Here is a 24,504-nt window from a genome sequence, read left to right on the forward strand (position 1 = left end):
TGGACGGTGTAGTAATCCATCACAGGCACGTTGGGAGAGAAATCTCATCTCAGCACGACGAGCCAAGGCCGAGCACCACACACACTCGCTCATCTATTCACTCGGCAGGTGATTACTTTAGCCTTGCAGCGTCTCGAAACCGCCGCAATCTAAAACATCCAGGGAACTGTAATGATTAGAAACGTTTATATTCAATAAATCGACTTTCCCGAACTGCTAAGGAGCACAGGAGGCCATGGTGGAGCTAAGATTCCAGCCTGGATTAGCCACTCGCTCTGTACAACACAGCATCGCTGCTAAAAAAAAAGAAAAAAAAAAAGAAAATTCATCAAATCTGATACGCCACTTCCTGTACATCTGTGATTGAACATCACACGAGCTGGAACTCAAGCCCTAAAGCCATTCCGGAGCCGTGATTCGATCCTCAGTCCTGGTTACGGATTGATTTCCCTCCTCCAACACTTCTGACTTGAATAATTATCTGCTCATTAGGACCATTTAACAAGATTAAATATTTGAAAGCAGGGAAACTACAGCTGCCAGAGTTTAGAGCAGCAGGTAACCGCAAACTCTCCCCAGTGTCCTACTCTGGGCCTTTCTAATGCCCTCTTAATTCCCCCTATGTGCCCTTGCCCCCTAAGTACTGCCTTATTAGCACCATCTCTTGATGGCCTCTGACTTTCTCACAGTGGCCACTTAATGGCTTATAAATGTCCTTTAAGCTACCTGTTCAATGCCCTCTGAATCTCTCCTCAGTGACCTTGATGTTTCTGCCTCATTTTCAACATTATCCATTTGTCCTCTAAATCACCACTGATATCTTCTTGAAGCCTACTAATGACCTTTATGTACACTTGGGACCCCTACCAGCTGTTTAATTTATCTTACTTTTATTTGCCATAAGACTTTAAAAATGCTGGTGTAGAAACAGAAAATGCTTTACAAACAAAATTCACTTTACAGATCATTCTGGATTCACAGTGAGGCTTAAAGTAGTGAGATCCTGAAATGACGGGAAGACAAATAGATGAATACACTTCTTAAATACAGATTCATTGTTGTAGATTAATATCACGTTCCTTCTTAAAACTGCCCTCAATATACAGTACCTCTCAACAAGCCTCTCAATGCCCCTCTCAAATCCACTTACAATGCCCCTCTCAATACTCCCCTCAACACCCCTCCCAACACCCCTCCCAATACTCCCCTTAACACCCCTCTCAACACCCCTCTGAACACCCCTCTCAATACCCCTTTTAAATCAAAATCAAATCAAATTTTATTTATAAAGCACCTTACAGCAACCAAAAGGAGCACAAGGCACTTTCCAGTAAAACAACACTCCTCCCAACACTCCTCTCAATACTCCTCTCAACACTCCTCCCAACACCCCCTCAATACTCCTCCCAACACCGCTCTCCATACTCCCCTCAACACCCCTCCCAATACTCCTCCCAACACCCCTCTCATCACCCTCCCAATACTCCCTCAACACCCCTCTCAATACTCCTCCCAACACCCCTCTCAATACTCCTCTCAACACCCCTCTCAACACTTCTCCCAATACTCCTTTTAACACCTCTCTCGTCACCCCTCTCAACACCCCTCTCAATACTCCTCCCAACACCCCTCTCAACACTTCTCCCAATACTCCTTTTAACACCTCTCTTGTCACATCCCCAACACCCCTCTCAATACTCCTCCCAACACTCCTCCCAATACTCCCCTCAACACCCCTCTCGTCACCCCTCCTAATACTTCAGTCAACACTCCTAATGATACCTCTCTCAACACTCCTTTTACTTTCCACTTAATGCCTCTCTCAATACCCCCCTATTTTAAACCTCCTGCTGATAATAAATGTATGTGTTCCCCGTCTTTAACTTTGAATGAAAAATGAAAGTTAATCAAAAAGTGAATCAACTCTAAATAAACTTAAATTTATACTGTATATAAATATATATTTATTTATTTATCAGTGGTGTAACGGTACACAAAGTCGGATTTTAAATCACGATTCGGTACAATTTGGGGGAAGAAATGCAAAACATAAAATTGCTTGTCATCTTTTTTTACTCAGTTTATTAATAATAACATTTGTAAACATCAACAGTTTACATTTTTAAAACAATATAAAATAAAATGCCTGCTTGGTTAAATGATATATAAAATAATATTTTATAAAGAAATTTATACCGATTTTCCAGGCAGATGAACCGAGCTGGGAAGGATGTGCTGCAAGTTAGAGCAATAAAGGATGGAGATGGAAATGTGTTGACTAGTCAGGAGAGTGTGTTGAGAAGATGGAGGGAGTATTTTGAGAGAGAGAAGGTTGAATGGTGTGGAGATGTGAAGCAGGAAGTGGATAGTATTAGTAAGGAGGAAGTGAGAGCAGCGATTAAGAGGATGAAAAGTGGAAAGTCGGTTGGACCAGATGACATACCAGTAGAAGCATGGAGATGTTTAGGAGAGATGCAGTGGACTTTTTAACCAGATTGTTTAACAGGATTTTGGAAGGTGAGAAGATGCCTGAGGAATGGAGAAGGAGTGTGCTGGTACTGATCTTTAAGAATAAGGGAGATATGCAGACCTGCAGTAACTACAGGGGAATAAAGTTGATCAGTCACACCATGAAGTTATGGGAAAGAGTAGTGGAAGCCAGGCTGAGAGAAGAGGTGACCATCTGTGAGCAGCAGTATGGTTTCATGCGAGGAAGAGCACCACAGACGGATTATTTGCTTTGAGAATGTTGATGGAGAAGTATAGAGAAGGTCAGAAGGAGCTGCATTGTGTGTTTGTGGATTTAGAGAAACCGTACGACAGGGTGGAGAGAGGAGTTGTGGTATTGTATGAGGAAGTCTGGTGTGTCAGAGAAGTATGTGAGGGTGGTGCAAAACATGTATGAGGACAGTGTGACAGCAGTGAAGTGTGCAGTAGGAACGACAGACTGGTTCAAGGTGGAGGTTGGACTGCATCAAGGATCTCCCTGGACTATGATGTTTGTCGATGATATTGTGATTTGTGGTGAGAGTAGGGAGCAGGTGGAGAAGAGCCTGGAGAGGTGGAGGTACATGCCGGAGAGAAGGGGAATGAAAGTCAGTAGGAGTAAGACAGAGTACATGAGTGTGAATGAGAGGGAGGGCAGTGGAGGTGCGGTTGCAGGGAGAAGAGGTGGAGAAGGTGGAGGAGTTTAGATACCTGGGGTCAACAGTGCAAAGTAATGGAGATTGTGTTAGAGAAGTGAAGAAAAGAGTGCAGGCAGAGTGGAGTGGGTGGAGAAGCGTGATAGCAGGAGTGATTAGTGATAGAAGAGTATCTGTGAGAGTGAAAGGGAAAGTTTATAGGACTGTGGTGAGACCTGAGATGTTGTATGGATTAGAGACAGTGGCATTGAGTAAAAGACAGGAGGTGGAGCTGGAGGTAGCAGAGCTCAAGATGTTGAGATGTTCATTGGGGGTGACGACGATGGACAGGATTAGAAATGAGTTTATTAGAGGGACAGCACGTGTAGGACATTTTGGAGACAAGGTGAGGGAGGTGATATTGAGATGGTTTGGACATGTGCAGAGGAGGGACATGGGGTATATCAGTAGGAGAATGCTGAGGATGGAGACACCAGGAAGAAGGAAAAGAGGAAGATCGAGCAGGAGGTTTATGGATGTGGTGAGGGAAGACATGCAGGTAGTTGGTGTGAAAGAGGCAGATGTAGAAGACAGGGGGGGATGGAGACGGATGATCCGCTGTGGACTTCATCCCTAATCATTTTCTTGATAATTTAAAGCCACACTTTTGATGATTAGCGTCACACAGACCAATCAATATGAATGGTTTAATTTAGTTTTTTATATTATTATTATGTTTTATTACATAATATATAATAATTATTATTTATATATTATTATATAATGTTTCTGATATGATCAACATTCAGTTGTGTGTAATGGTCATCTTGTTTCTCCTCGTCGGAATCTATTCACATGTCACTGAGCTCAAAACAGCTTTTTAAAAATTCCCCCCAACCAACAACCCCTCCCCCTCCTCACTCCCCCCATGCCATCCTCGGGGTATATGAGGTGGAAAAGGCTGACTACCTGCGCTGCGTTGGCGTAGCGTAGCACGCTAATCGAGCGCGGTGAGCAGATTGCCTGCTCTCTGAAATGTTAAATCAAAATGCAAAGCAGCAGCAGCGGGTTCGCCTCGCTCCTCTCGACAGATTCTGCAGCATATGTGTGGGAGCTGCCGCTTTCTCGGGGGCTTAAATTGGAAGCGCTGATATTTTGAGGTAATAAGCAGCAGCGTGAGCATGCAGCACGGCTCACGTCCGTCTGCACAGAAACACACACGTTTTGTTTAAACTGGGTTTCTCTTTCCAGCCCGTATGTGTACAGTCAAGTCAGAAACGCTTCACCGATATTAATGATGTCAGAAATGTTATTTCCACAGAGACGCCACTGAAGTTTACACACATGGACTTAAAAATAAAAACTCTAAAGCAGGTTTTGCTCTTTCACTTTTTTCCTATCAACAAAACATACAAAACAGTTTTTCCACCGTTACTGATTTTCTTAAGCAAAATCCATTGATGGATCTTCACTTTCTACTCTATTTTTATTAACAGTCGATCAGCAAGGTTTTAGTAAATGATACGTTCGTTACTGCGGCTCGTGTGAAGAGGAAAATGAGTGTAAGTATCAGAGCCAAATTGTGATGTCTAGACACCTGGTTCGGTGAATCTACAAAACAGCAGGTGCTGTAAGGTTTATCCCAGGATGCAGGGGTGAGTATCTACCAAACGTTCCTGGAGGAAAGAAACCCGATAAACTGGAGACAGAAGAGATCCTGCTGGAAAGGAGTCGGTACACAGAGCATCACAGCTTCCTGCGTATGGACAAATGTTTCTCAGAACTAGACCATGGAGCAATAAACAAAGGCCTAAAGAATTTTCTTGTCCATCATGTAGATGACCGGGTGCGTGGGCTGATCTATGGAGGCTCTACCTCACAACTTACAAGACTTAAAGGACCTGCTGATAATGTTTAGTTATTCATTTCCACACACCTTCTGAGGTCTTGTGGAACCCAGGCTGAGGAGAACCTGAGCTCTGTGTTGGTGGTTATAAGGAGGAACTACACAATATTAGGCAGGTGGTTTTAATGTTACAGTTGATGAGAGGAGAGTGGGTCACGCTGATTTTGAGCCATCAAGTGCCTCATCACTAAATGATACAAAAAGTTAATAAAGCCCAAGCACTGTTAACCTGTTCCTCTCTAATCTGTGAATAAATCTCTCTTAGCATCTGAATACAGAAGACGAGAGCAAAGCATCAGACTGATGTAGCGTAAGTGCAAATATTCCAGAGATTATTTTCAAATTCTATCACAGAATTCCACACACAGTAATAACTGGCGCAATAACATTGCTTTTGTTTTACCCTCAACAGATTTCACACCTGCCCAACACACTGCCCTTTCCCTCTCACACCTGCCCCAACACACTGCCCTTTCCCTCTCACACCTTCCCCAACACACTGCCCTTGCCCTTTTTCTCTCACACCTGCCCCAACACACTGCCTTTGCCCTTTCCCTCTCACACCTGCCCCAACACACTGCCCTTGCCCTTTCCCTCTCACAACTGCCCAACACACTGCCCTTGCCCTTTCCCTCTCACACCTGCCCATCACGCTGCCCTTGCCCTTTCCCTCTCACACCTGCCCCACATATGCACCTAAAAAACCCATGGCCTTTGCAGTAATAAACATCTCCTCTCTGGGACACTGATGAAGCAGAGATGGGCTCGTTAGGGGCTGATCTTACTGCATGAAGGGAATATGACATTAAAATGTTTTGCAACACGGCAACAGATGGCAGCAGAAAGGCAGCATGCACAGTCAAGGGAGCACGTCCTGTGTACATCCAGAGCTTATAATCACACTCTTGATGTCACCCAAATGAGGATGAGGTTCCCCTTTTGAGTCTGGTTCCTCTCAAGGTTTCTTCCTCATAACATCTAAGGGAGTTTATACAATAAGGTAATAAAGCCCAATCACTGTTAACCTGTTCCTCTCTAATCTGTGAATAAATCTCTCTTAGCATCTGAATACAGAAGACAAGAGCAAAGCATCAGACTGATGTAGCATAAGTGCAAATATTCCAGAGATTATTTTCAAATTCTATCACAGAATTCCACAAACAGTAATAACTGGCGCAATAACATTGCTTTTGTTTTGCCCTCAACAGATTTCACACCTGCCCAACACACTGCCCTTTCCCTCTCACACCTGCCCCAACACACTGCCCTTGCCCTTTCCCTCTCACACCTGCCCCAACACACTGCCCTTTCCCTCTCACACCTGCCCCAACACACTGCCCTTTCCCTCTCACACCTGCCCAACACACTGCCCTTGCCCTTTAACTCTCACACCTGCCCAACACACTGCCCTTGCCCTTTTCTCTCACACCTGCCCAACACACTGCCCTTTCCTCTCACACCTGCCCCAACACACTGCCCTTTCCCTCTCACACCTGCCCCAACACACTGCCCTTTCCTCTCACACCTGCCCCAACACACTGCCCTTGCCCTTTCCCTCTCACACCTGCCCCAACACACTGCCCTTGCCCTTTACCTCTCACACCTGCCCCAACACACTGCCCTTTCCCTCTCACACCTGCCCAACACACTGCCCTTGCCCTTTTACTCTCACACCTGCCCAACACACTGCCCTTTCCGTCTCACACCTGCCCCAACACACTGCCCTTTCCCTCTCACACCTGCCCCAACACACTGCTCTTGACCTTTAACTCTCACACCTGGGACACTGATGAAGCAGAGATGGGCTCGTTAGGGGCTGATCTTACTGCATGAAGGGAATATGACAATAAAATGTTTTGCAACCCGGCAACAGATGGCAGCAGAAAGGCAGCATGCACAGTCACATGGAGCACGTCCTGTGTACATCCAGAGCTTATAATCACACTCTTGATGTCACCCAAATAAGGATGAGGTTCCCCTTTTGAGTCTGGTTCCTCTCAAGGTTTCTTCCTCATAACATCTAAGGGAGTTTTTCCTTCACCACAGTCTCCATGGAGCTCATCAGGGATAAATACACGTCATTCACCTTCACTGTTAAATTCTGTAAAGCTGCTTTGAGACGATGTGTGTTGTGAAAAGCGCAATAGAAATAAACTTGACTTGTGCAACTGGTGCTAATCTGGCCATGCAGATTACCACTTACCATGTCTGGTTCCCCTTAGGTTTCTTCCTCATACCATCTAAGGGAGTTTTTCCTTGCCACATTTAACCCAGGCTGCTCAGCAGGGATAAATACACATCATTCCCTTTCATTCTTAAGTTATGTAAAGCTGCTTGGAGACAATGTCCATTGTGAAAAAGCACAATAGAAATAAACTTGAACCACGTCTGCTATTGTGACCATGTGTGCCCCTGACACCGAGCTCTTCTCACGTGTCAGTTTCTCGCTGGAAACATGATCTCACATTTGCACCCATCCCATTCACCAGATTTGGCTCCTGAAGACTTGAAGACCCAGCTCAATGATTGCCAGCGTGAATCACAGAAGGAGCTTGAAGACTTCCAGAACACATTTCAGAAGCAAAGCTGGGGTGCTGCATGGCTGTGCGAGGGGACTATTTCGAAGGTTAAACGTAGATTAAAAAAAGCACTTTCTTGTAAACAAAGGGAATCTCAATACTTTTTGATACCAGCTTGTGAGCACCTTGATGAAGTGTAGCTTTATATCTGACTGTTAATACCCACTGACACTGGAGACTCCTTCCACACATGGTAAACACTTCTTTACACATCAGTAATCCATTACTTGTGTTTTTCTAAACGCTAACAAGCACAATAATATAAACCTGTCATTAAACTGGTGTTAGAGAACATGAAACAAAACCTTCTAACCACCTGAAAATAGTTTGCACTCTCTTGTGTTATGAGAATTGTTTGTGCTTAGCAAATGAGAGAAATGAGAAGAGAGAAAAGAACTTGGCAGTAGCAGTGGAATTGTGCTTAGGCCCCTACGTGTCACTGCACTACACTGTAGAGATTATATTTATAAAACATCATGATGTCTGTGTGTTTTCAGGGAAAATATCACAGTTTTAGATTCCAGGTCTATTTTTATGGTACAGTCCGTCGTACGTCTCGGAACTCGGTGTCGTGTTTTTCCCCCAAACAGCGTCTCTGTAATGACGAGATACCTTTTAACTTCCCAGCCGGAGCCCACATCAATTATTCACATGGGGCTGTTAAAAATTTAAAGCGCAGCACATTAGCGTTCACCGCACTGCACTTTCACACCGTCCCTTTCCATTTCACACCCGAGACCGAGATGGAGACGGAGATGTTCTATCAGGAGCACGCGGAGGCCATTTTTATCCACAATAATCATAATAATAATAATAATTTTTTAATCTGTATTTTTATATATTTCATTGTTTTTATATGCATTGATCTGATCAACGCATTAAAACCAATGTAGCTAACAAGCAACAGATACTGTATATTATATATATTACACCTGGAAAAAGAACCTGGGATAGAAAATACAGACTAAAGATGCTGATATTGGGTTTGCTGATGTGTTTAATATCATTACAATATTAATGAAAGACTAATAGGAGGTGTGAAGGATAATCTGAATGATGCTAATCTGTGATGCTAAACGCTCACTTTATTGTTCATTTATACTATTATCCATGAATAATTCAGTGCTGAAATGTGAAGCCATGTCTCTGCTTAAGATACGTCTCCTCTAATGTCCTCTAACTTACTGTTATACTTAAATTACTGATTAGTAATTTATGTATATTATGTCCTTTAAGGATGTTTCTCAGTGTGTGTGTGTGTGTGTGTGTGTGTGTGTGTGTGTGTGTGTGTTTACATGCATAAAAACATATATTTCAGTGTGGTTATTGTAATAACATAAAACAGCCTGACAGTGGTGCTAGACTTCACACCGGTTCTTATTACAGCATTCACGACAAGCTCACATTCAGAAACAAAACATCATAAAGACACGCCCCTATTTTAGATAAACTCTGCCCACAAGTGCATATTGTTCATGTAGCTACTGAACATCGAATACGACTGTAAATACATTACATCTTTTTCTTTGGAAAATGATGTACTATGTGTAAAAAAACTATTCGATTTGGACTGTAGTTAATATCAACAGTCTCCTACAATGTGCTCAGGATGACAGTTTACATTTAATCACCATCACCGAACAGTTTATAACCTCAAAACTGATGCAACTGTAATGAAGGACATTCAGAGTTGAGGATGAGGCTCGCTTTTGAGTCTGGTTCCTCGCAAGGTTTCTTCCTCGTGAAGTCTCAAGGAGATTTTACTTCACCAGAGTCACCACTGGATCACTTATTAGGGACAAACTTAAAATGATTAAGAACAGACGTATATTCTTTTATTACCACATTAGACAATGTTTATTGTTATTAAATTGAATTAAAACACCAGGTGTGTGTGAATAAGTTATTTTATTTTAGATTTTTGTTTCAGTTTTTAACAGATAGCTCAGAGACTAGCGTTCTAAACCCAGACTAAAAATAATACGGAGGGGAAGTGGAGACGGCTCGTGTCTCGTCAGTGCCAGAGCGAGAGATTGGCGTAATTAAGCAATCGCACATCGTCTTGACAGGAGCTTAAGGTTGGCCTTTAGGTCTGAGACTCGTTACGCGACTCGGATATTTGTTTTTCTCTCTCCCCATCTCTGATGTCGGTTAGATTAGCCTGTGAGTTTAGAGCTGAATAAATCCACCAATCAGCACATCTAAGGCTGCCTGTCCCTCAGGCCTTCCTTTCTTTCTTTTCTTCCTTTTTATTATCGCCTTCACTCCCTCCTGTCTTTTTTTTCCTCCTCGCTTTTCCCTGTCTCCCCCGCTGAGATTGGCTGCTAGCGTACAGCGTTATCTCCAGGGAAGCAAAGGTTGTGGAGGAAGAGGGAGGAGGAAGAGCGGGCTGGAAGGCCACACATTCGTCCTTATCTATTCTGAGCACACCTAAAACAAATTAGCACTGCCCACGGACGCTTATTCGGCTCCTCCGCAATCATTAAAGCCGCCGCTCTTCAAGGTCCTGCCACCAACCATTTATTTATTTTAAAAAAAGGGAAAAAAATCCTTGTGGCTGTGAGAGCGCTGTACAATGGCGCCATGACCTTTTCATTACAGCGTGCTCCCGGTGCGAGCACAAAAGAGCCAAGCATCTCCCACGTCACCCGTTCTTCCGCCTGACATCAGCGAATCCCACTGCGCTCGCTAATTGTATGCTGGTTTTCAGGGTCAGGAGATTTCTTCTCCCTGTTTCCCTCCTCACCTGCCAGTGTCATACTACAGCATACTTACACTATACTCTCATTCTACAGTATACTCACACTATATGTTCATACTATACTCACACTATACTCACACTATATGTTCATACTATACTCACACTATACTCACACTATACACTAATTCTACAGTATACTCATTCCGTACTCTCATACTACAGTATAGTCACAATATACTGTCATACTACAGTATACTTACACTATACTCTCATACTTCAGTATACTTACACTATACTCTCATACTACAGTATACTTACACTATACTCTCATACTACAGTATAGTCACACTATACTCTCATACTACAATATACTTACACTATACTCTCATACTACAGTACACTTACTATACTCATACTACAGTATACTTACACTATACTCTCATACTACAGTATACTTACACTATACTCTCATATTACAGTATACTTACACTATACTCTCATACTACAGTACACTTACTATACTCATACTACAGTATACTTACTATACTCATACTACAGTATACTTACACTATACTCTCATACTACAGTATACTTACACTATACTCTCATACTACAGTATACTTACACTATACTCATACTACAGTATACTTACACTATACTCTCATACTACAGTATACTTACACTATATTCTCATACTACAGTACACTTACTATACTCATACTACAGTATACTTACACTATACTCTCATACTACAGTATACTTACACTATACTCTCATACTACAGTACACTTACTATACTCATACTACAGTATACTTACACTATACTCATACTACAGTATACTTACACCATACTCTCATACTACAGTATACTTACACTATACTCTCATACTACAGTACACTTACTATACTCATACACAGTATACTTACACTATACTCATACTACAGTATACTTACACTATACTCTCATATTACAGTATACTTACACTATACTCTCATACTACAGTACACTTACTATACTCATACTACAGTATACTTACACTATACTCATACTACAGTATACTTACACTATACTCTCATACTACAGTATACTTACACTATACTCTCATACTACAGTATACTTACACTATACTCTCATACTACAGTACACTTACTATACTCATACTACAGTATACTTACACTATACTCATACTACAGTTTACTTACACTATACTCTCATATTACAGTATACGTACACTATACTCTCATACTACAGTATACTTACACTATACTCTCATACTACAGTATACTTACACTATACTCTCATATTACAGTATACTTACACTATACTCTCATACTACAGTATACTTACACTATACTCTCATACTACAGTACACTTACTATACTCATACTACAGTATACTTACACTATACTCTCATACTACAGTATACTTACACTATACTCTCATACTACAGTATATGCATACTATACTCTCATACTACAGTATACTTACACTATACTCTCATACTACAGTATATGCATACTATACTCTCATTCTACATTAAACCCACACTTTTACATGCTACAGTAGCCCACACTAAACTCACATACTACAGTATACTCACTCTGTACTCTGAAGGAGGAAGACTGTAGTGTGATTAGAAACGAGTTTATTAGAGGGACAGCAAATGTAGGATGTTTTGGAGACAATGTGTGAAAGGTGTACAGACCCCCAGGGCCCTACGGAAGAATTTGCTAGTTTTTTATTCAGATCTCTTGATCAATTTTGATAAAGTGCTGCTTGTAGGAGATTTTAATATTCATGTAGATGATGTAAACGATGCTCTAGGATTATCATTTGTCGACTTATTAAACTCTTTTGGGTTTAAACAAAAACGTCACCAGACCAACTCACCGTTTAACCACACACTAGACTTAATAATATCCCACGGAGCAGACGTCACTGATATAGATATTTTACCTCAGAGTGATGACATCACCGACCATTACCTCATACTGTACACACTACCGGTAGAGCAGATTAGCCGTGTTTCACCACGCTATCGACTTGGTAGGACTATTGTTCCAACCACTAAGGACAGATTCATAAATAACCTGCCTGATTTATCTCAATTTCTCACTAAACCCATAACTGCTAATGATCTTGATGAAATGGTAAACAACATAGACCTTATCCTCACTAGCACATTAGACACCGTTGCCCCCATCCGGTTCAAAAAGGTTCGAGAACAAGCACCTGCACCTTGGTATAATAGTCATACGCATGCCCTCAAGAGAACAGCCCGTAATCTGGAGAGAAAATGGAGGAAAACTAAATTGGAGGTATTTAGAATTGCGTATAAAGACAGTATGCTCAGCTACAGACAGGCGCTAAAAGCTGCTAGAGCTGAACATCTGAGCAAACTCATAGAAAATAACAAAAACAATCCCAGGTTCCTTTTTTCAACAGTAGCTAAACTAATTACAAATCAGGGCTCTGAAAATTGTGTTCCATCACAGTTTAGTAGTGAGGACTTTTTGGATTTCTTCACTGAAAAAAATAGATGACATTAGAAAAACAATTGTGGCAGTTCAACCTCTGAGACCATCTCCTGACATTATCTCACCTAAAACTCCACAACTACACTGTTGTCCAGGACAGGAAGAGCTGTATAATGTTATAACCAAAGCTAAATCAACAACATGTCAGTTAGATCCCATTCCAACTAATCTACTGAAGGAAGTGTTACATACAGCTGGTGAGTCTCTTCTGAATATTATTAACTCCTCACTATCGTTAGGACATGTCCCTAAATCCCTCAAGCTAGCAGTTATTAAGTCAAGTCAAGTGGCTTTTTTTTTATTAAGACCCTCATTAAGAAACCTTATTTGGATCCAAACACGCTATCAGATTACAGACCAATTTCAAATCTCCCATTTACAGTATGTCTAAGATTTTAGAAAATATTGTCCCTGCCCAGTTCTGTTCCTACTTACAAGAGAACAATATCTTTGAAGAGTTTCAGTCAGGTTTCAGGCTCCATCATAGCACAGAAACTGCTCTAGTTAAAATCACTAATGACCTGTTTTTAGCTTCAGACCAAGGCTTCATCTTGCTGTTAGTTTTACTAGATCTTAGTGCTGCATTCAACACTATATACCATGATCTTCTCCTAGATCATTTACAGAATTACATCGGCATTCAGGGACAGGCATTAAGCTGGTTTAAATCCTACCTGTCTGATTGCTACCATTTCATAGACTTAAATGGAGAGCTATCCAGGATTAATATGAGGTGCCACAAGGTACAGTTCTAGGATCCCTGCATTTCACAATATACACTCAATGCATCCCTTGGGAAATATTATTAAAAGGCATGGGATCAGCTTCCACTGTTATGCTGATGATACCCAGCTATATATCTCAACAAAACCAGATAAAATATCTCAATTGACCCAGTTAACAAAGTGGGTTAAATAATTAAAAGATTGGATGACACATGACTTTCTATTTGACCATATAAGCCTCAACCTTATCATCCTAAACTTTGGAATAGATTAAAGACGTATGTTTTTAGCGAGTTCTACACATAACACACATCACATCATAACCTTGTGCTCCAGAACATCTGATCACATGCACATTATCAACTTGTGTTGTTAATATCATGAACAGCAGCTACGCTAATTTCTCCACTGCTTCTCTTTCTCTCCCCTCTTTGAGTGTCTAAAGGCTCTGGCATGGAGAAGCTGGTGTTGGATCTATGATTATATCAAATGTTGAGTAGCTCCTGGTTCCACAACCTCAAATGACTGTAGAAGACTGTAGAAAGAACATCACTCAATCACACACGCCAGTGCTCACGTTAGTTCTCCCTCTCCAGTGTTCTGTAGTGTTTAAAGACTATGATCACACTTTTGATGTCACCCAAATGAGGATGGGTTCCCCTTTTGAGTCTGGTTCCTCTCAAGATTTTTGTTCTATAATTCTCGAGTTCTGTAAAGCTGCTTTGAGAAAATGTCCGTTGTGAAAAGTGCTCTAGAAATAAACTTGAAATTAGAGATATTTGATAAGAATCATGAAATCACAGTTGTTTATAAACGATTAACGTGATAACAGACCAACAGAAAGTTTTGGCAGCTGAGAGACAGACATGTCGATGGAAATACTAAGATCACGTATCTGTGTTTTGGAGCAGATATAAATGACATCAGGATGGATGCTTTTTCTGGTGTCTCATTTTCAGGATGAGTCGGTGCAGCTCACATGGGTATATTAATGTTAATTCCCCTCACAGCCTGAGTGAGCAGTTCACGGCTGAGTATTCACCTGCTCCCTCATCTTTTGTACATTCAGTACACCTCTGAGCTTTATTTTCCTACAGGTCGTACAATTCTAATGAAAAGATCTGATTCTATATTTGATTTCAAGGTCTGGTTCAGTCTGTGCTCAAGGTCTAACAGAGCAGAACAAACCGCTCCGCATTTCCTCCTGTCTTCACATGAATGTAGGATTTTTTCCTGAGCTTTCTGATTTCATTTATGTATTAAAGCCCTCCAGAAACACATAACAAAATGCATCAAGACTCTTACTAGAAATGCAACAGAACCAACCAGAAACAGATCAGAACCCATCAGAACTGCATCATGGCCCATTAGAAATGCAGTAGAACCCATCAGAACTGCATTAGGACTAAGTCTAAGGCCACAAATAATGGTAAAGTCAAGATCTGATGCAGAATCAATCTGGATGTCGATGAAGTTGATTGGCTAAGGGGTCAATGACATCCATAACCATCACACTGTACTGATAAAAATGTAATCTGTGCTAAAAAGCCAGGCAGCTATCACGCTAAAGTAAAGTGTGTATGTGATGCTGTGTGTGTGTGTGTGTGTGTGTGTGTGTGTGTGTGTGTGTGGGTGGGCGGGGGGGGGTGGATGGGGCGGCTGAATGCAAATCAGGCCCTAGGCACAATGTATTGATGCTTCACACTGAAACACACAGAAATATGTAAAGAATTTCTGTTTATTGGAGATTTTCATTCATACTTTTTCTATAATTGTATATATTTATGGTTTTATGGTTAGGGGTAGAGGTACAGGGATTAGGGGTAGAGGGTACAGGGTACAGGGGTTAGGGGAAGAGGGTACAGGGATTAGGGGTAGAGGGTACAGGGGTTAGGGGTAGAATGTTCAGGGGTTAGGGGTATAGGGTACAGGGGTTAGGGGTTATAGGATACAGGGGTTCAGAGTAGAGGAACAGGTGGTTATGGGTGGAGAGTACAGGAGATTAGGGGTAGAGGTACAGGGGTTAGGGGTAGAGGTTACAGCGGGTCAGGGGTGGAGAATACAGGTGGTTAGGGGTAGAGGGTACAGGGGTTAGGGGTATAGGGTACAGGGGGTTAGGGGTATAGCATACAGGGGGTTAGGGGTATAGGATACAGGGGGTTCGGAGTAGAGGGAACAGGTGGTTATGAGTAGAGGGTACAGGAGATTAGGGGTAGAATGTACTGGGGGTTATGGGTAGAGAGTACATTGGGTTAGGGGTATGGGAGTAACAAACCAGAAAACACCATCAGGTACCACACATCCTATTAAACTCCCAGTACAGACCACCATGACCACATTCGAACTAAAACTGCAATTCACACATAGCAGAAACACATTAGAGGACAATCCTTTAGGACCTCAGAAGAACCACAAGAACCACAGTAAAATCTTCAGGATCTAGTAGACATGACTAAATAACTTGTTTTTTTTCCAGCACATTACATATTAGCTAACATGGTTAACATTTTTTTCTTTTTTTTGTTTACTTTATTAAGTATGCATTAGCTAGCTGATAAATAATGCTAATACACACAGATATTAGCTTCTTGTTATAAACTAGCTAGTTGTTCTTTCTATTACCTAACACATGCTAATGGTGACGTTTCTAATGGTGAGCATGTTTCTAATGCTAAAAAAAGTATAATTTATTGGAATTAATGATCGGAAATGTTGTACAGTGAATTATGGGATTCGTTCTAAAGTCTTCTTCTCTCAATACATAGCGCATGGGGAAGAATACTAATGCTAATGCTTCCCTGTGGATGTGAGCGTTATCAGGTTGCTAATTCCTCCTGCAGGGGGTGTCAGGGCTTGATTTTACTTCTTTCACAAAGGAATTCATTTCTTTTTAACCAGAGCACTGCAGAGCAGAGTCTCACAGCCTACCTGTCTCACCCTCTGCATGTCTTACTCTCACTTACAGCCTGAGATACCTGTCTCACCCTCCACATGCCTCACTCTCACTTACAGCCTGAGATACCTGTCTTACCCTCCACGTGTCTCACTCTCACTTACAGCCTGAGATACCTGTCTTACCCTCCACATGTCTCACTCTCAGCCTGAGATACCTGTCTCACCCTTCACATGTCTTAATCTCACTTACAGCCTGAGATACCGTCTTACCCTCCACATGTCTCACTCTCACTAGCAGCCTGAGATACCCGTCTCACCCTCCACGTCTCACTCTCACTAGCAGCCTGGGATACCTATCTCATTCTACACGTCTCACTCTCACTAGCAGCCTGAGATACCCGTCTCACCCTCCACGTCTCACTCTCACTAGCAGCCTGAGATACCCATCTCATTCTACTCATGTCTCACTCTCACTAGCAGCCTGAGATACCCGTCTCACCCTCCACATGTCTCACTCTCACTAGCAGCCTGAGATACCAGTCTCACCCTCCACATGGTTTACTCTCACTAGCAGCCTGAGATACCTGTCTAACTTTCTACATTATATTTATAATAAACCACTTCCTGGTTCAGTAATGCTGAGTGAAATCAGTGCACTGGTGAACACAGCTGAACATAAAGCAGAGACACGCCTTTAACAAAAACATCTAATCTTAGTGCATCTAATCTAAACTAAATTAATAAAATCTAATGTAATATAGGATAATCTAGTTTAATCTATTCAGGTCTAAAATGGAATAATCGAAGATGAAATAATCTGTACAATCTGATCTGATTTTTTAGTGTGAATCCGAGGGTAAGCGTGTAACACACGTACATCACATGACTAATCCGATCACTTCGTCCTCCTTCTCAATCTGTTTCTAAAAAACTTGGTGTTTAATTTTACACCCTAATGTACAAATTAGCACCTGGCATGTGTTTAGCCACGCCCCCTCATTATTATATAAGTGCTAAAACTGGTTAGAATGAACACAAAGGAGTGAAGATCCTGAGACAAGGTGAGAAACAGTTCAGAGTGTTTCACTGAGAAACGCTTTGTGTTTGGTTTCTAAATTTTCAGCTCACTGGAGGACGTTAATGATCTGATCATCCGGGCATGAAACAATTATTATCGCCATGGGACAGCTCAATATATATATATATATATATATATATATATATATATATATATATATATATATATATGAGATCTCAAAACTCTGGACTTCTAGTAGTTCCTAGAATAGCAAAGTCCACTAAAGGTGGTAGAGCATTTTCACATTTAGCTCCTAAACTCTGGAATAGTCTTCTTGACGGTGTTCGGGGCTCAGACACACTCACCCAATTTAAGTGTAGATTAAAAACGTATCTTTTTAGCAAAACCTACACATAACACACATCACATCATAACCTTGTGCTCCAGAACATCTGATCACATCACATTATCAACTTGTGCTGTTAATATCATGAACAGCAGCTACGCTAATTCCTCTCCACTGCTTCTCTTCTCTCCCCATCCCGAGGCATCCTGAGGTTGCTCCAGCTCCAGTCACCTCCCACCTCGTGATGATTACGGACCTTTAAAGAAGTAGATGCCGAACTCACAAACATCCTGAACCATCTAGAGACGTACCAGTGCCATTTGGATCCCACTACATGTGTGGAGTTTTGACATTGGACCTCCTGGAGTGTTTAAAGGCTCTGGCATGGAGAAGCTGATGCTGGATCTGTGGTGATCACAAATGCTGAGCTTATAAAACTCGGAGCTACTAACCATATAGACTGTTTAAGACTGCAGAAAGAACATTACTTATAATCTTATACTCCAGTAATCATGTTAGTTCTCACTCTCCAGTGTTCTGTATTGTTGAAAGATTTATGATCAAACTCTTGATGTCACCCAGATGAGGATGGGTTCCCCTTTTGAGTCTGGTTCCTCTCAAGGTTTCTTCCTCATAACATCTAAGGGAGTTTTTCCTTGCCACAGTCGCCACGGCTGCTCATCAGGGATAAATGCACACCATTCACCATCACTGTTGATTTGTGTAAAGCTGCTTTGAGACAATGTCTGTTGTGAAAAGCGCTATACAAATAAACTTGACTTGACTTGACTTGACATATATATATATATATATATATATATATATATATATATATATATATATATATATGTGTGTGTGTGTGTGTGTGTATGTGTGTTGCATGTTCAGGGCAGCAGTGCATGATGGGATGTGGATCATCGGGAGGCGGAGTCTGTAATTGGGTGAAATGGCCGAGTGCAGTGAGGGAGAAGCGTTTCCCAGCTCCGCCTGGAATCCGGCCAAAAACCTTGGCTTTTTTCTCCGCCTGAAATCCAGTCTCAGCCTGACTGGCAGCAATTACTGCGTCTGAGCCAAAGCTACATTCACACACACACACACACACACACGCTCTAACACACACCCCTAATTACTGCCAATTAGACGAGGCGTGTAGGGAGAAAAGAGAAGCTGCAGGGACGTTCAGGCTCATGGGGGTAAAAGGCGGGTTGGGGGTGATTGGGTGGGTAAGTAAGGAGGGGTTGGGGGGCAATAGGGGTTTAAAGCGCTTTAGAGTGACTGGAAGGTAAAGGTTACTGAGGGAAATAAATAGAAATAATGGATGTGTCTTAGAAACGCAGTTAAAGTTCAGGGATGGAGAAGTGGCCGAGCTGCTCTTCTCCTCCTCCTGCTCTCCTGCCCTCTATATTCACGTCACCACCACCGCTACAGTCAGTAACGTAGCAGTAACTGTGTTATTAGCGCTAGCATTAGGAGTTATTTTAGTACTAGGTACTGCACTGTGTGATTAGTACTGGGGTTAGTGGTAAGATCAGTATCAGTATTAGTGCTGGGAGTAAAGTGTTTATTATTATTATTGTGATTAGTAGAGGAATTAGGAGAAATAACAGCACTGGCATCAGTAGGACCAGATCAATAAATAAATAAAACGTATGCCAACCTGAAGAGAAACATGAAGTTGAGGACAGAGGTTAGGATGAAGACGAAAGTAAAGATGATGAAGGTGAAGATTAAAGTGAAAATTAAAGTGAAGTTGATGAAAGAGAAGAACAAAGTGATATAACTAAATATATACAAAGATGAAAAAGATTAAAGTGAAGATGATGAAGGTAAGGATGATGAAGGTGAAGATAGAGGAGGGAACATTATGGATAAAGCAATAGTAGATCAGTCCAGATGTTTTGGTGTAATGGTGGTGTATCAGTAGTATGAGCTCTTCTGTGTAATGCTAATCAGCTAGCCTAGTTCGAGCTCTAGCGAGATTTGTTCTGGTTAGTGAACACACTCCACTAGCTAATATCGCTTGCTGGCTAATTCAGCGCTAAATCTTGTTACCAAATGAAACTTCTCTTATTTAGATCTCAAAAAGACAGATGAGACCAATGTCGATTCAACGTCTTGAATGCGTTTACACAAACGTGAGCGTTCATGTTTTACTGTGGAATTACAGAAAACTCTCACATTAACACCTGGATATAAAGCAGGAGTAGCAGTCACATGACTTTAATCATTCCAGTAATGTGTACAGGGAAAAGAACCATGACGAGACAAAGGATGAGACGAGTGATCTTAACTTTCATCCCCAGATAGAAAAACCTTTGAATTTGTACATTAATAAAGTGAATGATTGGAGTTTGGTTCTCACCTCGAGCGATGAGCCCGGTTTCTTCTTCAGCTCTTCACATTTGCGGAATTTGCAGATCTGGTGTCCGGTCTTGCGGTTTCTGCAGCTGCTACAGACACCGCAGTTAATGAGCCGCCTGCAGGGGGCACACACACCGCAGCGTTTCCTCTTTTTCTTGGCGGCGTTTCCTCCGGACGCAGGAGAGGAGATGTGATTGCTGTGGTTGTTGCTGTGCTGCTGGCAGTCTGCCAGGTTAGCGATCTGAAACGCGCTGTCTGTGACGGCGGACGCAGAGGCAGGGGAGTGCAGCGCAGTCATGACGATGACCCCAGGGGGTAAAGAGATGCCCCCCAGAGCAGGGAGAGCAGAGAACGCCGGGTTCATGATCTCCGCTTCAGCAGCGCCACCACACTTAAGCTTGTTGACGCAGTCCCCCGCTAGCGGCCTGCAGTGCTCCGGCGATAACGTGGACAGGAAGTTACCGTTTGCCATCTGCAGGGCATCGGGTTTCCCGGCACGCTGAGACGACTCGCTCCGGGTTCTGTTCGGGTGGATCGGCGCCGACTTGCGTCCCCAAAGCACGGCAGCGTTGTCGCAGTTCCAAGGCGAGACGCCGATCCGCGCACTGGGGAAGATGGGCGTGGTGATGCGAGCGATCTTGGCACTCTGTGGAAATGCGCCATTGGTTTTGTAAAAGTTTGCGAAAGAGCGGTAGCGTTCGAGTTCCGCGTTGTAATCCAACAGCTGGTTTAATCCGGCTTCCTGAAGTGCGTCCTTCTGTAGCAGAGACACTTCCGCATTAGCGGCGCTTTCTATGCATAGCGCACTGTTTATGTTCGACATGGCCGCTCACCGCGATTAGCACCAGGGCAGAGAGCTGGAGCGACGACGAGGTCCGTCCTTCTGGAACACCAAACTCCTTCCACGCTAATGCCTTAGCATCCTGCGCTAATTCCACTGCGGGTTATTCCGATGCGCTCTGAAACAACCATACAATTGTTACACACCAGAACAAAGACTTCAGACTACAACAACAACAAAAAACACCAAAACTACAATGTAAATGTTTTTACACACAGTGCGTGCGGTTTTAGTCAGTTGTATAAAATTATTTCACCTCAAAAATTCTGCATAGATATTTTCCCCGTGACTTTGACCCCGTTTATTTTGTTGTTTTTAATTTTGTGTTTATCTGCAGATCATGTGATCTTGATTGAATACAAGCAGAGAGATCATGTGATCATGCTCAAACACAGGAAGTGAGGTCATGTAAATGTGCTCGGACACAGGAAGTGAGGCCATGTAAACGTGCTCGGACACAGGAAGTGAGGTCAGGTAAACGTGTTTGAAAATGTTTTAATAAGCTAATAAATCTAATAAATAAGATAATAAATCCAGATGTTGATGTACAGTTTGTTACAGGTTTGAGTTCGGAGGTAAAAACAGCCGTAATAAAATAGATTTAAATGATAATGAACGGATATAAAACGCTGCCAGCAGGTGAGTTCACTGCTCAAATCTCCAACATCTCACGGTTTTCCACATCTCCATTTCTCATTCAGCCTTAAATCTCCCTGTCATCCCTGTGTGTGTGTGATGGAAGCAGTGTGCATTACATTCCCTCCCCCTCCCCCTCCCCCTGCGTCTCATTTCCAGCGATAAAAGTGCGTTAAACACATTTCCCCTGCTTACGTTACCTTCCTCCGGCTGCTCGCGCTTTTTAATTAACCGAGATACAGCGTCACGAATCGCTTCCGTGCTCGGGGCAACGGGCTATAAACACACACACACACACACACACATACACACATACATACACACACACACACACACACACATACACACATACATACACACACACACACACACACACTGTGCCTGCCTCTGTGGCCTCAGAAGTCTGGTCTATTTAATGACATCATAACTTCACTGATTATATACATTTCATCAGAGATACAACAGAGAGAGAGAGAGAGAGAGAGATGGGAGGAAGAGAGAGGAAGGAGAGAGAGGAGAGGGGAGGAGAGAGGAGGAAGGGTTAAAGAAAGGGAGAGAGGAGGAGGGGAAGTAGGGAGAGAGAGAGAGAGAGAGAGAGAGAGAGAGAGAGAGAGAGAGAGATGAGAAGAGGGAGATGAGAAGAGGGAGAGGTAGAGGTAGAGGGAGAGAGAGAGAGAGAGGGGAAGAGAGGTGGAGAGAGAGGGAGAGAGGTGGAGAGAGGAGAGGGGAGAGAGGAGGGAGAGAGAGAGAGAGAGAGAGAGAGAGAGGGGGAGAGAGGGGGAGAGAGAGAGGTGGAGAGGGGAGAGAGGGGAGAGAGGAGAGAGAGAGAGGAGGAGAGGGGAGAGAGAGAGGAGAGGGGAGAGAGAGAGAGAGAGAGAGATGAGAAGAGGGAGATGAGAAGAGGTAGAGGTAGAGGGAGAGAGAGGAGAGAGTGGGGAAGAGAGGTGGAGAGAGAGAGGGGGAGAGAGAGAGAGGAGAGGGGAGAGAGAGAGGGAGAGAGAGAGGAGGGAGAGGGGAGAGGAGGAGAGGGGAGAGAGAGAGAGAGAGAGAGAGAGAGAGAGAGATGAGAAGAGGGAGATGAGAAGAGGTAGAGGTAGAGGGAGAGAGAGGAGAGAGTGGGGAAGAGAGGTGGAGAGAGGAGAGGGGAGAGAGAGGGGGGAGAGGTGGAGAGAGGAGAGGGGAGAGAGAGAGGGAGGAGAGGGGAGAGAGAGAGAGAGAGAGGTGGAGAGATGGAGAGGGGAGAGAGGAGGAGAGGGGAGAGAGAAAGGGAGGGAGGAGAGAGAGAGAGAGAGAGAGAGGAGAGGGGAGAGAGGAGGGAGAGGGGAGAGAGAAAGGGAGGGAGGGAGAGAGAGAGAGAGAGAGAGAGAGAGAGAGGTGGAGAGATGGGGGTGGGGAGAGGAGAGAGAGAGAGAGAAAGGGATGGAGGAGAGAGAAAGCACAAACAAAAGAGAAGCAGCACAGAAAAGAAAAACAACAACAGGTGAGACAGAAACTACAGGAGAAAGAGGAAAAGGAAAAGAAGTGGGAAAGAAGAGGGAATGGAGAGAGAAATAGAGAAAGAAGAGGAAAGAGAAAGTGAGGAAAGAGAAAGTGGCAGAAAAGTAATGAGAGATGAGTTAGATCATCTAAATATTAGGGTACAGGGATAAAGAGAGAGAAAGGGGAAAGAAAGAAAGAAAGAAAGAGAGAAAGGAAGAGGGGTAAACAGTGGAGGGTTCTTCACGTGTTCCTGCAGTGTTCTGTGAAGAAATCTGAGTCTAAATCACACATCCACACTGAGAGAGAGAGAGAGAGAGAGAGAGAGAGAGAGAGAGAGAAATCTTAACACTTTATGAAACTTCAGGGGCTCTCTCTCTCTCTCTCTCTCTCTCTCTCTCTCATTCATACACTCACATTTCTCAACAAAAGTTTAATATAAACCTGTCATGTGACAAAGGCAAACTCAACACCTAGAGAGAGAGAGAGAGAGAGAGAGAGAGAGAGAGAGAGAGAGAGAGACAAGTGGATGAATAGACTGAAATGGACAAAAAGAAAGAAAAATGGAAGGGAGAGAGAGAACGAGAGAGAATTGAAAGACACGTGGAAGAATAGCGTAAGATGGACAGAAAATGAAAACAGAGAGAGAGAGAGAGAGAGCGAGAGAGAGAGAGAGAGAGCACTGTCAATAATTAAACGGATTCAATTATATCCTCAAGAGAAAGAAAGAAAGAAAGAAAGAAAGAAAGAAAGAAAGAAAGAAAGAAAGAAAGTATAAAAATAAATAGGATTTTATATAAAAGCGCTCGTGCATTACTTACCTACCGAGATCCGTGTATCCCGGTGTGTGTGTGTGTGTGTGTGTGTGTGTGTGTGTGTGTGTGTGAGAGAGAGAGAGAGAAAGTCCGGTCTCCTGTTAGCGGTTCATGATGGACAGATGAAGGAGAAAAGAGCTCAGGACAGAAGGTCCATCTTCCCGCTCTGAGACACAGAAAACATCAACAAAAAGAAAGAAAAAAAAGATGAAAGAAGAAGTGAACCGGAAACGCGAGAAAATAAAGAACGATGGCGGCGCGAGCTCGTGCCTGTCTGCCTGTCGCGCGCGCTGCCGTGAATAAAAGCCGCACAACCGAGAGGAGATGAATGTGCGCGCGCGTGCGTGCGTGCGTGTGTGTGTGTGTGGAGCTGCAGAAGCGGCGATGCGGACACCTACTGATCGCCCGCCGTAACTCACCGCGCACACACACACACACACACACACACACACTCTGGCTTGAAGATCCAGTAGCTGATCAGAAACTTAGAACCTGGGGACTTTTTCAGGAACCTTCTTGTGTGAAATCAGGAACTTATCAGGACT

The 24,504-nt window shown here is 42.9% G+C and overlaps 1 protein-coding gene across 3 annotated transcripts in view; it reads right to left on the minus strand.

Annotated features, from left to right (window-relative positions):
• The window catches only part of cxxc4 (CXXC finger 4), a 40,227-nt gene extending 15,925 nt beyond the window's left edge, over positions 1-24,302 (minus strand). The window contains exons 1-2 of one of the 3 annotated variants that reach the window (XM_046862638.1): positions 23,966-24,302; positions 20,193-21,150 (exon numbers count right to left, since the gene is read on the minus strand). In XM_046862638.1, the coding sequence (XP_046718594.1) occupies positions 20,193-21,014 (822 nt within the window). In that variant the 5' untranslated portion in view covers positions 21,015-21,150; positions 23,966-24,302. Of the gene's footprint in view, positions 1-20,192; positions 21,151-21,288; positions 21,415-21,868; positions 21,972-23,965 lie in introns of those variants that run through there. The other 2 variants (XM_046862656.1, XM_046862647.1) reach the window with 2 other exon arrangements.
• Between the last annotated feature and the right edge of the window lie 202 nt (positions 24,303-24,504).

Source organism: Silurus meridionalis, chromosome 2 (assembly GCF_014805685.1).
Source record: "Silurus meridionalis isolate SWU-2019-XX chromosome 2, ASM1480568v1, whole genome shotgun sequence".
Taxonomy (NCBI): domain Eukaryota; kingdom Metazoa; phylum Chordata; class Actinopteri; order Siluriformes; family Siluridae; genus Silurus; species Silurus meridionalis.